Source organism: Lutra lutra, chromosome 11 (assembly GCF_902655055.1).
Source record: "Lutra lutra chromosome 11, mLutLut1.2, whole genome shotgun sequence".
Classification (NCBI taxonomy): Eukaryota; Metazoa; Chordata; class Mammalia; order Carnivora; family Mustelidae; genus Lutra; species Lutra lutra.
Window position 1 is genome coordinate 3,462,487 of NC_062288.1, and position 13,719 is coordinate 3,476,205.

The 13,719-nt window shown below is 51.6% G+C and overlaps 1 protein-coding gene across 1 annotated transcript in view; it reads left to right on the top strand.

The window, feature by feature from the left end:
• Positions 1–13,719, top strand: part of ABCA13 (ATP binding cassette subfamily A member 13) — a 340,662-nt gene that overhangs the window by 258,700 nt on the left and 68,243 nt on the right. The window contains exons 51-54 of the mRNA XM_047695838.1: positions 493–670; positions 2,106–2,221; positions 7,419–7,575; positions 12,016–12,269. Of these exons, the coding sequence (XP_047551794.1) occupies positions 493–670; positions 2,106–2,221; positions 7,419–7,575; positions 12,016–12,269 (705 nt within the window). The remainder of the gene's footprint in view (positions 1–492; positions 671–2,105; positions 2,222–7,418; positions 7,576–12,015; positions 12,270–13,719) is intronic.

Genomic DNA, 13,719 nt, shown 5'->3' on the forward strand with positions numbered 1-13,719 from the left:
CTCCCTCTGGTACAAAATCATCCCGATATTTGGAGAGAGGAAATTCAGAGATGGGCCAGCCACCTGCAGAGCTGCAGCTAATGCCCCTTCCAAGTCCTGACAGGTGTCCCGACGTGGGTGGGGCCTGGATGTGGGCTGGGGTCCCATGTCACGGGGGTTCCCACAAGGGTGGGGGTCCGGACGTGGGTGGAGGCCGCAGCTCACTATGGACCCCACACTGAAGATGTCTTTCATTTTAACTGGGGAGTCGGGCTCAGCGGTCAAGAGTAAACCTTGGAGAAGTTTCTAGAAGTCGGCAGAGCTAATCCACGCCCAAAAAGTCGCTGACAGCATTTAGGACCGACTCCATGAGCTTGTCAGTGTGTCCTGCCCATCATCAGCTCCCCATGAAGGGTTTCCTCCGCTCTTCTCCTCGTCGCAGGTTGTTCCCGAGGGAAAGAGGACCCATGTCCTTCGTGTACCACCTGACGCGCTGTTCTGTCTTGCCCGCAGCCTGGAGAGCATCCGCCAGTGTGGCGTGGCACTTTGCATCGTGCTGGGGTTCTCCATCCTGTCTGCGTCCATCGGGAGCTCCGTGGTGAGGGACAGGGTGATCGGAGCCAAGAGGCTGCAGCACCTCAGTGGCCTAGGCTACAGGACATACTGGCTCACCAACTTCCTGTATGATATGGTAGGACTGGGGGACGACGTCCGGGGGCCTGCGTACCGCCGATCTGTGTATATGAGCGTGCGTGTGTGCGTGTAGGAAGCGGCCGCCTCCCCCTGTCCACAGGAGAAGGTATCACTTCACTGCTAAGAGCTGGTCTGGCTGAGTCTCCGTCTATCATTAAGGTTGGCTTTGTAAGACAAAGGACGGACCAGCCGTGTCCTGGAGCTCTGGGAGCTCAGGGACCTGCCCAGACATGCAGAGTTTCTCGTCGGGAGGGTGACACGGTAATTCCATTAACTACACTCTGTTCAAGGGGGTGGGACGGGAGAGGGTGAAGGCCCTCTGAGCTGACCCCCTCCAGGGTGACCACAGCCTGGCCCGTTTTGGTGTCCTGTTCCGCCACACCTTCTGTGTTATGGTGTGCAGGGACCCCAGCTTGCCCTGGGGAGGGAAAGAGGGGGCTTCAAGATAGTAAGAGGTGGGGGCCGGTTTCCAGGACCCCCAGGTAGGGGGGACCCAAAGTCTCCCAGGCCCCAGCCAGTCTCCCTCTTTTCAGCAGTCCAGACTTTATGATCCTTTCGTCCCTGTGATTCCTGCCTGAGGTTATAAGGCGGGGAGGATTATCTCTTTCCCGGTTTACTACGTTTTCATCTTCATCCAATCATTTCTGGATGACCGCTCATTTAAGGGATATGTTTGAGGGTCTGCTCGGGGCAATTGTGTCCGCAGTGCAGGGACTAAAACAGGGAGCAAGGAAGAGACGTTCTCTGCCCCTGGAACTTTTATTCTCACAAGAGGAAGCAGGACTTAAACCAGGGGTTCAGGAAAGGGCTCCCATGGGGTCTACATGAGGAGGGCTCCAAGAGAGGCCCCAGGAGGAGAGTGGTGGGGGTGTGGGAGCCCTGGGGAGGGCACCCAGGGGGTTCGGAAGGCAGGTGAGCCGCCTGTCCTTGAGTACAGGTGTGCCCAGAGACCTCCATTCCTGGAAAATGGGAAGGTGGGGAATGGTGGTCAGAGTGGTTTCCCAGTGTGGCCCTCAGGACACATGGCAGACAGGCAGCTTGAACTGCTGATGTCTGTCCCTCCCAGTGCCGGGGGCTGGACGTCCCAGATCCAGGTGTGGCAGAACCACTTCCTCCCCAGGCCTCTGCCCTGGGCGTGTGGCTGGCGCATCTTCCCCGTGTCCTCATGTGTGTCTGTGTCCTGCTGTCCATGTCTCACAAGGACACCGGTCCTGTTGAATCAGGGCAGCTCTGGGGTCCTCGTTTACCCTTCCTGACCCCTTCAGGGGTGCATCTTCAGACCCAGTTCCATTCTGAGGTCTGGGGGTTCAGCAGATGCGTGGGGGAGAGGGGACACAGCCCAGCCAGAGCTGGGCCTCCACTGCTGCCCGCGTGTCATCTGCAAACTAGCGGAAGTGGACGTTGGACGCCATCCCCTCTTCCTTGTCCCCCAGGTCTTCTACTTGGTTTCTGTGAGCCTGTGTGTCACCATCATCCTCGCCTTCCAGTTAACAGCGTTTACTTTCCGCGAGAACTTGGCAGCCACGGCCCTCCTGCTGGTGCTTTTCGGGTATGTGATGAGAAACACGGCTGCAGAATTATGGTTTGTTTTCTGGAAGAGAACCCCCCCGGGATGGCTTTGAACCTGCCGCTGGCTGCGTGATTTTCTCTCTCTGCAAGCAATTCTGTTGCTTGTGCGGGAGCCGTGCCGCGGACCTGCCGGAGCAGGTGGAGAGCGCCCCGCCGAGGAGGGCGGGTGCTGGGGTGGGGACGGAGGTGGTGCGGGCTGGTGCCTCGAGGAATCACCCCCCACACCCCGCACCACCCCGGGCGCGGGTGGGGACAAGCGGGTTCTCGGCTGTCCTCAGGCCGGCTTCATCTGGAGCTCAAACACGCAATCTGGTTAGCTCCAAAATTGCCTTTCAGAAGAGAGTCCTGCGTCTGGCGTGTCTCTGCTCTCCTGTGACCGTGGTGGTCCAGAAGGCTGCTACATCGTTGCTGCTGTCGCTTTTCTCCAGGGAAAAAACAGCAAAGGCAGAGAAGTCGCTGTGCACACTTCTCATTTTCAAACACACTGAGCAGGCTCATTGCCGGTGGTCCCCAAATTGGTATAAAAAATTGTCTTTATGTAGGTATCAAAATATGGTATCAAAACTTGGTATCAAAAATATGTCTCTATCTAGGCTGAACGTGTGAGAGAGACTTGCCATGAGGAGAGAAGATAATGAACTACTTATTTATTAAAATGTGAGGTGGATAATTTTTGAAAACCCGCATTCTGCTTTATTGAGGCCAAAGGTGACAAGTAAAATGATTTTTACGCAGCTCCCGGTGATGTCAGTGACCCCAAACATTTAACTAGGGAACAGGATTTAATACGAAGGAGCATGTGTTATTATTAGATGGCTGGCTGGATGGATGGAGGGGGGAGAGACAGACAGACAGGACAGACAGACAGATCTTTGTGGGAACCGTGATACGGCCACTCACGAGCTCTGTGGCCGTGGGAAGAGTCATGACCCCCTCCAGACCCCACCGTGTTCTGTGTGGAGTTTCAGTTCTGTTCAGTTCGGTAGTTCGTACAAACCTCACAGTGTGTGGTGGCAGGTCCCGTTTAATTGCTCTCGGCCACATTGTTGCTACGAGAGCAGAGCTGCTGTGCAGAGGATGTTATGTCTGAAGCTACGAATGCTTGTGTTTGCACCAGTCTATCATGCTCAGTTGGAAATTTAGGTTCCTGGGTATAAAGGGCCGCGTGCGTGGGTTCCTGCTTCTCAGGAAATGGTCTGGTTTCCGTGTGTGGATCCAGCTGAGTGGACGGCGTCGTGGCTGCTGACGGTGTCGTTGAACAGACTCGCTGGACCCCACCCGTGAACTTACGAAAGCACAGCTCGTCGAGTCTGGCGGAAGAGAGCAGACAAAATCTAACGGACAGCAAAGTGTTTTGAGGACGGGTCCTGAAGCTTCTTTGGCTCCTGAGCACCTTTGGGAGTCTGGGAGGAGCCCAGACTTCTGGCCACGTGTGTGGCCATGGCATTTTCCGAAGAAATCGGGAGATTCACAGATCCCTTGACTGAAAGCTGGGCCAGCCCGAGGTTGTATCTCCAGGCAAGAATCCTTCCGTGAGATGCACCGAGGGGTCTGAAAACAGCTGATGGTGCCACAGTGTCCCAGTGAAGAAGGGCCCTGGCGTGGCCGGCTGGAATCACAGAGCCACACCCCAGGGACCACATGTTGTTCCCATTTACACGGCGGTTCTCCTCTCACTGGGCCCTGCCTCGCACCTGACTCTGTATGGGCATTGCTGTCCCCTGCACCCAGGGAGGCAGGTACATCTGCTGGCCCCTCCGTCCCCAAGGAGGGAGGTGCAGGGACCCCGAGGACAGTCTCAGGAAGGCAGCCCCGAGAGTGCCCTGCAACCTGAAGACGTTACAGGCATGAAAAGGGACTTGTAATTAAATGGGATTTGGAATCCAAAGAAATTAGGGTTTGGACTAAGGCGTAGAGTCTGAAAGAGATGATAGGGAAAAAAAGGTCCAGTGACAATTGTCTTTTTCTTCTTCTTAATATTCCTGCTCTCTCTAGCCAAGAAAACTTGATATTTTAGCTAGAAAGTGAGGAGAATTAGCATCAAAAAGAGGAAAGGAATGTCAGAAAGAAAAGAGAAGCTAGCTTCTATAAAACATTGAAACTTTCAGAATACATAGGTGATTATTTGGTGCTTAAGGCTTGTGAACATGAGGCTGCAGGGTCCTGATCCCGGTCCTGGAAAATTCACTCCCTGGGGGAGGGGCCAGCTTTCAAAAGGAGGAAAACCACACAAATTCTGGAAGGACTGTGAACAGCATGCCACTAGCCAGTAAGTAAGTAAATATTACATTGCATTTTAATGAAAGTAGAGAGTGTTAGAAACCATTGTAGATATCACTAAAAGATAAATTATGCCCTAGGAGCACTTTTTTTTCTTTTTTAAAGATTTTACGTATTTGAGAAAGAGAGAGAGAGAGGGAGAGAGCATGAGCCGGGGGAGGGGCAAAGAAAGAATCAGGTTCCCTGCTGAGCGTGGAGCCCGACATGGGACTTGATCCCAGGACCCTGAGATGAGCACCTGAGCTGAAACCAAAAGTCGGACGCTGACTGGACTAAGCCACCCAAGTGCCCACCCCCCTGCCCCTGCCCCATTTAGCTTGTTACTTAAAAAAAAAAGAAAAAAAAAAAAAAGAAAAAAAAAAGAAAGATAGGGATCATGGAGCTGTCAATATGTTGATTTGAACCAAGTATTTGAAAGGTGATTAATGAATATATAGGAAAAAAAAAAAGATGGCTGTACAGCTGGCAGAGAACCATACGAAGACTGTTCCCTGATGCGGCAGGTGTGGCTGGTGGCAGGTGTGGTCAGTCTGTGGCCCTGTTGCTGATGCCTCCTTTGCTTAAAGACGTAATGCTCCGATCCACTGGTCCAGCGTCTCAGTGACAGGACCTGGCGTGGGAGCTCTCCCTACTGAGTAACAAAACACCGACCGTGAACAGAGTGCAGCGGGGCTGGACGAGTCTTCTTTGGTGGGTCCCTCTCGTTCCGACGGGGGACGGGGCTTCCGAGTGGGACAGGGAGCTGCCCCGTTCCTGGACGGCCCTCCTGACTCTGAGTCAACATCCCGCTGTGCTTGGTGCCCGCCTCACCGCATCACACGCCTGGTCGGGTGTCCCTACCCCTAAACGCCCGAGCCCCCCATCGTGAGGTTTAAACGAGAGACTTGGTTGGACACTGTTTCCTATACGGAAGCAAGGGACACCTGGTCTTTTGTGCTGGAGACCCAAGAGGACCGCGGTATTTACCGTCAGCTACCTCAAGAGCTGTCAGATGGAAAGAAAAGTGACTGGTCACAGACTGCTCCAGAAGATAGAGTTAGGATCGGTGGTGTTAAGAGATTTTGGGGTCACTCTGAGAGGGCGTTTCATGGCAGGGATAGCTGCCCAAGACCTGGTCGCAGACTGCTGGCGTTTACAGTTCTGTTCCAAGGACCACATGGATGCTTCAGCCGGTTGTCCCGGCAGGTGCGTGAGGGAGGACGCACTTGACTTCTGCCCCAAAAGGGACAGTAAGGGCGTGGGGTCCGATTTCTCTCTGCACGGCTTTTCTTCAGGTGCGGGCTGGACCCTTCAAAGCACGAAGGAGTCCTGACCTACTTCTTGGGTAATTAATTTATTTAAAGACAATTGGATTATTGGGTACAGTGGGTATTTAAGAATAATTGCTTCCAAGCTCCCCCCTCCACCTTGTCCGCTCTAAAATAATTCCCATCGTGCCACGTTACCAGGCAGATTACTATTGAGGCGAGTTTCCAAAACAGCATACGATTTTATGTGCGATAGTTCTACGTAAGGTGATGGTGTTTTCTGAACTCTGAGGATGAATCCTTCCACCCAAGGACTCATTCTGATGCCACGGGTTCGGATAGAAGAAGGAATAACAGGAAGACAACAGCCCACCTCGAGGGCCAGGCCCGTCTCCCTCCGCTTGGAGTCCGGTGTGTTGCGGAACCAGCGAACACAGAAGGGAACCCGGGGTTTCAGGAGGAGTTGAGGGCTTTCAGGTGAACAGCTGCCAAGTCACGCTAGGAGCGTAGTGGCACGTCTGCCTCCAGGCTGCACATGGGGATGTGGGACAAAGGCTGCGGTTTACGGTGACTGACTTGTCCCCTGATGTTTGGAGCCATGACTCTCGGACCCGCGCCCTTGAATGGGGCGCGTGCTTCTGTGACAGAGGTGAGCCAGGGATGCAGCTCAGCTCCCGGCTATGGAGGAAGAGAGATGTGCGGGTGTGTTTCTTAGAACCCATCGGACATGGGTATGGGCTGCCTTGAAGGTCAGGCCCTTTGCTCCCCAGCTTTGCAGCCACACGCAAATGAATCCCGTGGTCAGCTTCGCCTGCCGTCTGGCGGAGCCTCCATCTGGGTCTCCTGACTTTGTGAACCCTTCGCCATCTGTATCATGGGACCACACACCTGCCTCCCAGGCTGCCGGAGAGGGAGGAGGATGCGGGCTCATCGTGGAGGCCCACAGCACAGTGCCCAACATGGAGAGGACACTGAGAAGGAAGCTTTCCAGTTTTACCTCCAAGCCTTCTTTTTTCTTTTTTAAAAAAAAATTATTTATTTGAGAGAGAGAGAGAGAGAGAGAGAGAAAGCATGGAGGAAGGGCAGAAGGACAGAAGGAATCTCAAGCAGACTCCACGCTGAGAGCAGAGCCTGACCCAGGGCTCCATCCCATGACCCCGAGGTCATGACCTGAGCCTGAGTCAAGAGTTGGACGCTTAACTGACTGAGCCACCCAGGAGCCCTTCATGCCTTCTTTTTCTACAGAGTCTGCTGATTTCCCTTCTTGACAGCTTTTGATTCTCCCTTCCACACCTAGGAGCTCTGTGCAAAGAAGCAAAGAAGCCAGAGCCAGGCTTGCCCCTTGGGGGAGGGGTGGCGGGGACAGGGGACGTCCACGACTTCCTCCAGCTCATGGAGCTCCAGGGGCAGGTGCCCATGTGGCCCGGCAGTTGACCCCCTCCCAGGGCTGCTGTCATGGTCCCCAGGGCTCCCTGGAGCTCCCCAAATGTGCTCTGTGTTCAGGAAACACCGTGGGATTTGTTGTAAAAGTGGGATTCTGTTCCCTGTGGGAGGGAAGAGGACATGGCCAGCGAGACTCATCTGTGCTTCTGTCCTGGTCCCACGACAGGTGACAGGAAGACAAACGTGACTCTCCCCTTTACTCCGTAGATACGCAACTCTCCCGTGGATGTATCTGATGTCCCGGATCTTCCCCAGTTCGGACGTGGCTTTCATCTCCTACGTGTCCCTGAACTTCATCTTCGGGCTCTGCACCATGCTGATGACCACCACGCCCCGGCTGCTGGCCATCGTCTCCAAGGCTCAGGTCGGTGCGCTCCAGCCACGCCTCTCAGGGCAGCGGGGAATGCTGCCTCGTGCCCCTTCTGCTACTCCTCTGGCTGGAGGTAAAGGGAAATGGGCCGCTGTCCATGGTCTCTAGCCCCCAGATAGAGAAGCTGCCCCTGAGGCACGCAAACACCGGCACCGTTATGAGAGCTGAGCTCGGATCTCTCTGTTTGTTAATGGGTTCCTGATCCGCGTTCGGAAGGAAGGATGGGTGTCCAGGTGTCACAGGAGTAAGGGTCCGATCCCTCTGGGATCCTGTGCCACGGGGTGGGATTGGCTGCTGGGGCCGAGCACGCTCTCCAACCCCTGGAGCATACCTAGTTCTGCTACGTTCAGAGTGTCGCAGCAGAGGGTTGTCCCGAGAAGGGGCTCCGTCTCCCTCAGGGAGGGTGAGGGAACCCCTCTCCAGGAACCCTGTCTCCAACCGGTGTTCACACTGGCGAGTCACTTTTGGGAGGCGAACCCTAGCACGCATCTCGGTCAAGGTGAATCCAGCTGTGTCTCTGCCATGCTCCTCCCACCTCCCTCCTCCCCCTGAAGCCCACCTGGGTCTTGTCTGTTTTAATCCCTCCTCAGCCTCCCCTGAGCTACCTCTGGGGACAGACGTTGGAGTTTTGCGTTGCCCTCTGTTCTGTTTTCTGTCCTTTTCATCCCTGCTCTCTGCTCTCAGCTCAGACCACTGTCCCTTCTGACTCTCTGCTGTCTGCCTGGACCCCAGTCCCTCTGTCGTCCCGGTGTTTGATTGACTCACGGGTGGAGAAGGCGGCCTGAGAAAGGGCCAGCCCTCCCAGTTCCGGAGGCTGTGCTCCTGGCCTGTCACAGGTGAGTCGGGGATGGATGGATGCCTGCTCATGGGGCAGGCTCTCCTGCTCTGCCCTGGGCTTGTGCAGACCGTCCACTCTCCAGCGTGGCTCATACTGTTTTGGGGGGTCGTGCCCCACATTGCCATGGAGACACTAAGTACGGAAACATTTGTTATGCATTCAGGGAAGGAAGCAATGTGTTTTGGTGATTTTTGCAGAGCTAGTGTTGTCACTAGTCTGTATTAACGTGTCTGGCTGATAAGTAGGAAACCCCGATAAAGTTACGGGGCGTTAGCTTGAGGAGGACACAGAGGTAGCCGAGATAGCGCACATGTTCCCTCCCAGCCCACGGATCCCCGAGAGGATGTAGGTCACGCAGGGTGTCCCTGTGACCTAAGCTGAGAAGGGGGGCAGACTCAGGGCGGATGGACACTCCCTCCAGTGGGAAAGATGAAGCTCGAGGGGACAGGATCACAGGACAAAAGCAAAAGGAGGGATCACCAGGACCCAGAGAGGAGACCAGCCCGGAGGCTCTGTGCCTATGACAGTCCAGCTCTGACGTCAGCGTCCAGTCACAAAATGGGTCAGGCTCAGTTGTTCACATGTAAAAGAGACACTTTATCATTTGCTAAGGTCTCTCTTTTCCTTTGCCCTTTATTTTGGTGGGGTTTGCTGAAGAAACCCAGTGTCACATTGGGTAATTTCAGATCTTCACGCGTAAGCTGTGGAGCGATAAATATATTCTTATGGAATCAGTCAAGGGTGACTAGGTTCTCAGATCAGCTCTGTGAGCCAGGAGACCAGGATTAACCATTGTTTGTCCAAACTGTGCTGTTGATCAGGGCAATATAATTTTTAATTTTTACCAAATCACAATTTTTTAAGCTAACGTCTATAGAAAATGCATTTTGGGTTCTAACCCACCATCTCGAACACCTTCGTTTCCCAGCGGTGAGGATCTCCCGGTTGGCGGGGGTGGTGTGGGGGGTGGGTGGGTGGAGGGATGTCCGGAGGGCAGTAGCTCATAGTTCCAGTAATTTCTTTTTTTGAATACTTCATCAGTTCGCAGTTATCCTAGATTGGACATTTATGGATTGTTATTCCCTGAATTTGTGCAGTCATGTCCTGTCGTATGTTACCTTTGTGTTCAAGTGTCGTGGACGGCTGTGTTCTCTTTGCTGTAGGGACAGCTGTGATTCCCTTAAGGCAGATTTAAAGTCCTCGTCATGATTATGTCTGTTCCTTAGGTCCTAGCTCCGGAGTCGGAAGCTGTCCTGCTCTACTGTTGCTATGTTATAACCAGGGAGACAAGCTGCTGTCACGTGGCACATTATCTGACTCAGGGATGGACACAGTTTTGTAAAAACTGGGATTGTTAAGCCCCTCTGAGACTGGTCGCAATCCTTAAAGATGGTAGACAGGAGAAGAGCCAAGGGAAGAATCAAAGGAAGTGTATGTGTTTTCTCTGTGTCTGTACGCCAAAGACAATCGGCCATAATGGAACAATTCATACCCCTTTGTTGAATCTTTGTCGTTCCCAAATCACATTATTTAAGACTGTATTTACATAAGTCAAGCTGTCCCTTTGCATCATAAGGGAAAACTGGACGTTGTCTAGGATGAAATATGTAATTGATGATTTTGTAAGTTTTTCCTTAGTATTTGTGATACGGCCCATCCCGTGTCATGTTTTATAATGTATTCCTCATGATGCCTTTGCTCCCTTATAAATTCATCCCCAGATGAATTTGTGAGTTTGAACAGGGAGAGAATGACTGTAAAACAGCGAGCCTCATTATTTTTTTAAAGATTTTACTTATTTATTTGACAGAGAGTGAGTGAGTGAGAGAGAGCACCAGCAGGGGGAAAGGTAGAGGAAGAGGGACAAGCAGGCTCCCCGCTGAGCAGGGAGCCCGATGTGGGGCTCCATCCCAGGACCCTGGGATCATGACCTGAGCCGAAGGCAGACACTTAACTGACTGAGCCCCCGGGCGCCCTGAGCCTAATTCTTGATGATTATTTCTATAGCCTTGCTAAGCAGCTGTGGTTCCACGCTTAGCTACACCCTGTCTAAAAGTCAGCTCAAAGGACCCCTTTGCCATGAATTTTCTCCACAGGCCATGTTCCTGGGTGGAGGGATTTTATTCCTTGGGCCAGAAAGATCGGGGTTACGTCCCGGTCCTGCCACTAAGTGACCTGAACACATTCATCAGCTGCTTGAGGCTGTTTCTTGCGTGGTCATTGGGTTCACCTCTCAACACTCTGCACGTTTATTGAGGGAGTAAAATGCAGTGATGCTCCATCAAGGTGCAAACACATGATACTTTCCAGAAAGTTCTGGCAGACAATGATTAACACGGGAACAATTCTCACCTCCTTGTAAAATAAAGCAAACGTTCCTAAAACACCAGATGGTTAAAAAAAAAAAAAGTAAATTCTTTGGGAGATGTTGAATTTATATATATATATATATATATATATATATATATATATACACATTAAATTAAAAATGATATTGCCCAAACATATGCAGGCTGTCCTGTATATATTTTCTGTGCATGCTCTCTCTTTCCATCTGCTCCCTTATTTGTCCTTGTCCTTGTCATAACACTCGATTGTAACGTGTTTCACAGAGACAGCTACATTCATTCAACATTTACTCTACGCTAATTTCGTACTAGGTGCCTTCCATGGTATTTACCTGCTCTCAGTGACAGCTCCCAGTACTGTCTGCTTGTTCGAACACTCCTTGGCCCGTGACTCGGGATGTTCCCTGTATGTCTTACCTGGGCTGTTGTAACACCTGCCACAGGCTGGAGGGCCTGACAGGCTGATGCTGTGCCTCACCCTGAGGCTGGGCATCTGAGATCTCAAGGTGCCTGTAGAATCAATTCCTCGGTAGGACCTGCTTCCTGGCTTGGAGGTGACTTCCAAGTCATCTCCAAGCAGCAGAGAGGGCAAGCTCTCGTGTCTCTAACTCTTCCCAGGAGGGCATTGATCCCATCGTGGGGACTCTGTTTTCCTGACCCCAATCATCTCCCTAAGGTCCCACTTCCGAATGCCATCGCACTGGGGGTCAGGGCTGCACCTGTGAATTTGGGAGCCATAAACATTCAGTCCGTAACATTTCACTACGCACTACCCTCCAATGCGTGTCCTTCTTGCAGGAAAATACATGCAGTCCATCCCAACAGCCCCTAAAGTCTTGCCTTATCCTAGCTTCAACTTGAAAGTCTTTACCAAGGTCTCACCTGAATCAGGTGCGGGAGAGGCTTTGGGTATGATGCGTCATGAGACAGAACTCCCCTCCATGTGTGAGCCTGGGAAGCGTACTAGTTATGTGTTTCCAAAACACAGCACAGCTGTGGGACAGCCTCGGGATAGGCATGCCCGGCCAATAGCGGAACTCGGAAGGAAGAAGCCGATGAGGGCTCCCAAGCACGTCCACCACCCAGAAGGCAAAACCACCAGACCTGAGTCTTGACACCGATCCTCTTAGGTTTGATGGCCGTCTGTGCCTGTCACTGAGTGGCTGTGACAGGGAGGACCTGGATCCAGGACCAGCAAGGGGAGAGAGATTTCAGGTTGATTTATTTCCCCTTTCTCTCACTGTACAGAATTTACAGAACATCTACGACATCCTCAAGTGGGTCTTCACCATTTTCCCTCAGTTCTGCCTGGGGCAGGGTCTCATAGAACTCTGTTACAATCAGATCAAGTATGACCTGACCCACAACTTCGGCATTGATTCCTACGTGAGCCCCTTTGAGATGAACTTCCTGGGCTGGATCTTCGTACAGCTGGCCTTGCAAGGCACGGTGCTTCTCCTCCTGAGGATTGTGCTGCACTGGGACCTTCTGCAGCGGCCACGGTATGTCCTGCGGGGCTCAGCCTAGGAGGGCACCAGCTGCTCCACAAAGAGTGAGAGAAAGCTCCATCCCAGCGAGCACAAGACAACAAATGTGTCCGATCTGTGCGATACGCCCTGCTGATGAGTGATGATTTTGATTCTATGTTGCTTTTTATTCTCTTTCCTTTCTTTTTTTCTTTTTTCATTGATGTGAGTCACCCACTCTGGGAAGGAGAATATCAAAAAAGATTAAGTGCCGACCTGTGATATAATTGTTCTAATTATTAATTTTCCCCTGTGATTAAATTCCCTCTTACTTTGATTGTAACGTCTAGGGCAAGTTTAGCTGATATCATAACAAAGTTAATTAATTAATTAATTATTTTAGTTTTTGAAGATTTTAGTTATTTATCTGAGAGAGAGAGAGAGCATGAGCAGAGTGAGGAGCAGAGAGAGAAGCAGCCTCCCCGCTAAGCAGGGAGCCCGATGTGGGACTTGATCCCAAGACTCGGGGATCATGACCTGAGCTGAAGGCCTATGCTTAACAGACAGAGCCACCCAGGCGCCCCTCACATAATTTATTTTTATGGCTAAATGACTTAAACTTGTAACATCAGGAATGGACAGAAGGTCAGCACTGATAAGAACTTGCCCTTTGCCAGATCTTGCCTGTTGTCATTAATGCTGCGTTCTCTTTGTTCGGTGACTAACTTCAAGTAGCACAGGGAGATATATATGTATTATTAGTTAATACTAACATTTATATATATCCCACATATAAGTAAGTAATTGTATGTAACATATATATATTATTTATGTTTATGTTAATTTGTATATATTTGTAGATCCATAATGTGGCCCATCTACACATACGCACACGCACACACACACATCTCTGTTATTCTAAGTGCAATTTAAGGCGACTTTGTGCAGGTGTCTCGAGCATTGTCAGGTAACACAGGACACAGGACAGACACACAGGTAACACAGACACAGGGAGGAAATGTGTTTTGCTGTGTCCCCTCACAGTGTGTGTGTCTTCCTGTGACCCACCAGGCCCCCATCCGTTGCCTTGGTTCATCTCTGAGACGGACCCTTCATGGAAAAATTACTAATTAGGACTGTGTCATTGGAGAAGCTGTTAAGGACTGTGGACTCATTGTGACTATTTTGTGGCGATGTCTTTATAGAATTGTTCCCATCCTTCATTTCACGACATGCTTCCTGCACAATTCCTTTCAATCTGCTAGAGCCGTGAGCTGCCTTGACTATCCATCCCAAAGCTCTCTTGAATTGGCCCCGATCCCTCCGGAGTCTGCAGATTTCCAGTGTCTGACTGAATGTGGAAGAGAATTCTGAGTGCCTTTCAAGCATAATTGGTTCTGTGATCGCCCCTCACGAGTTTAATCTGTTTTAAAACCTAGACTGTAGAATCCCCTTGGGTGGATTTCAGGGTACCCCGTTCTCACCG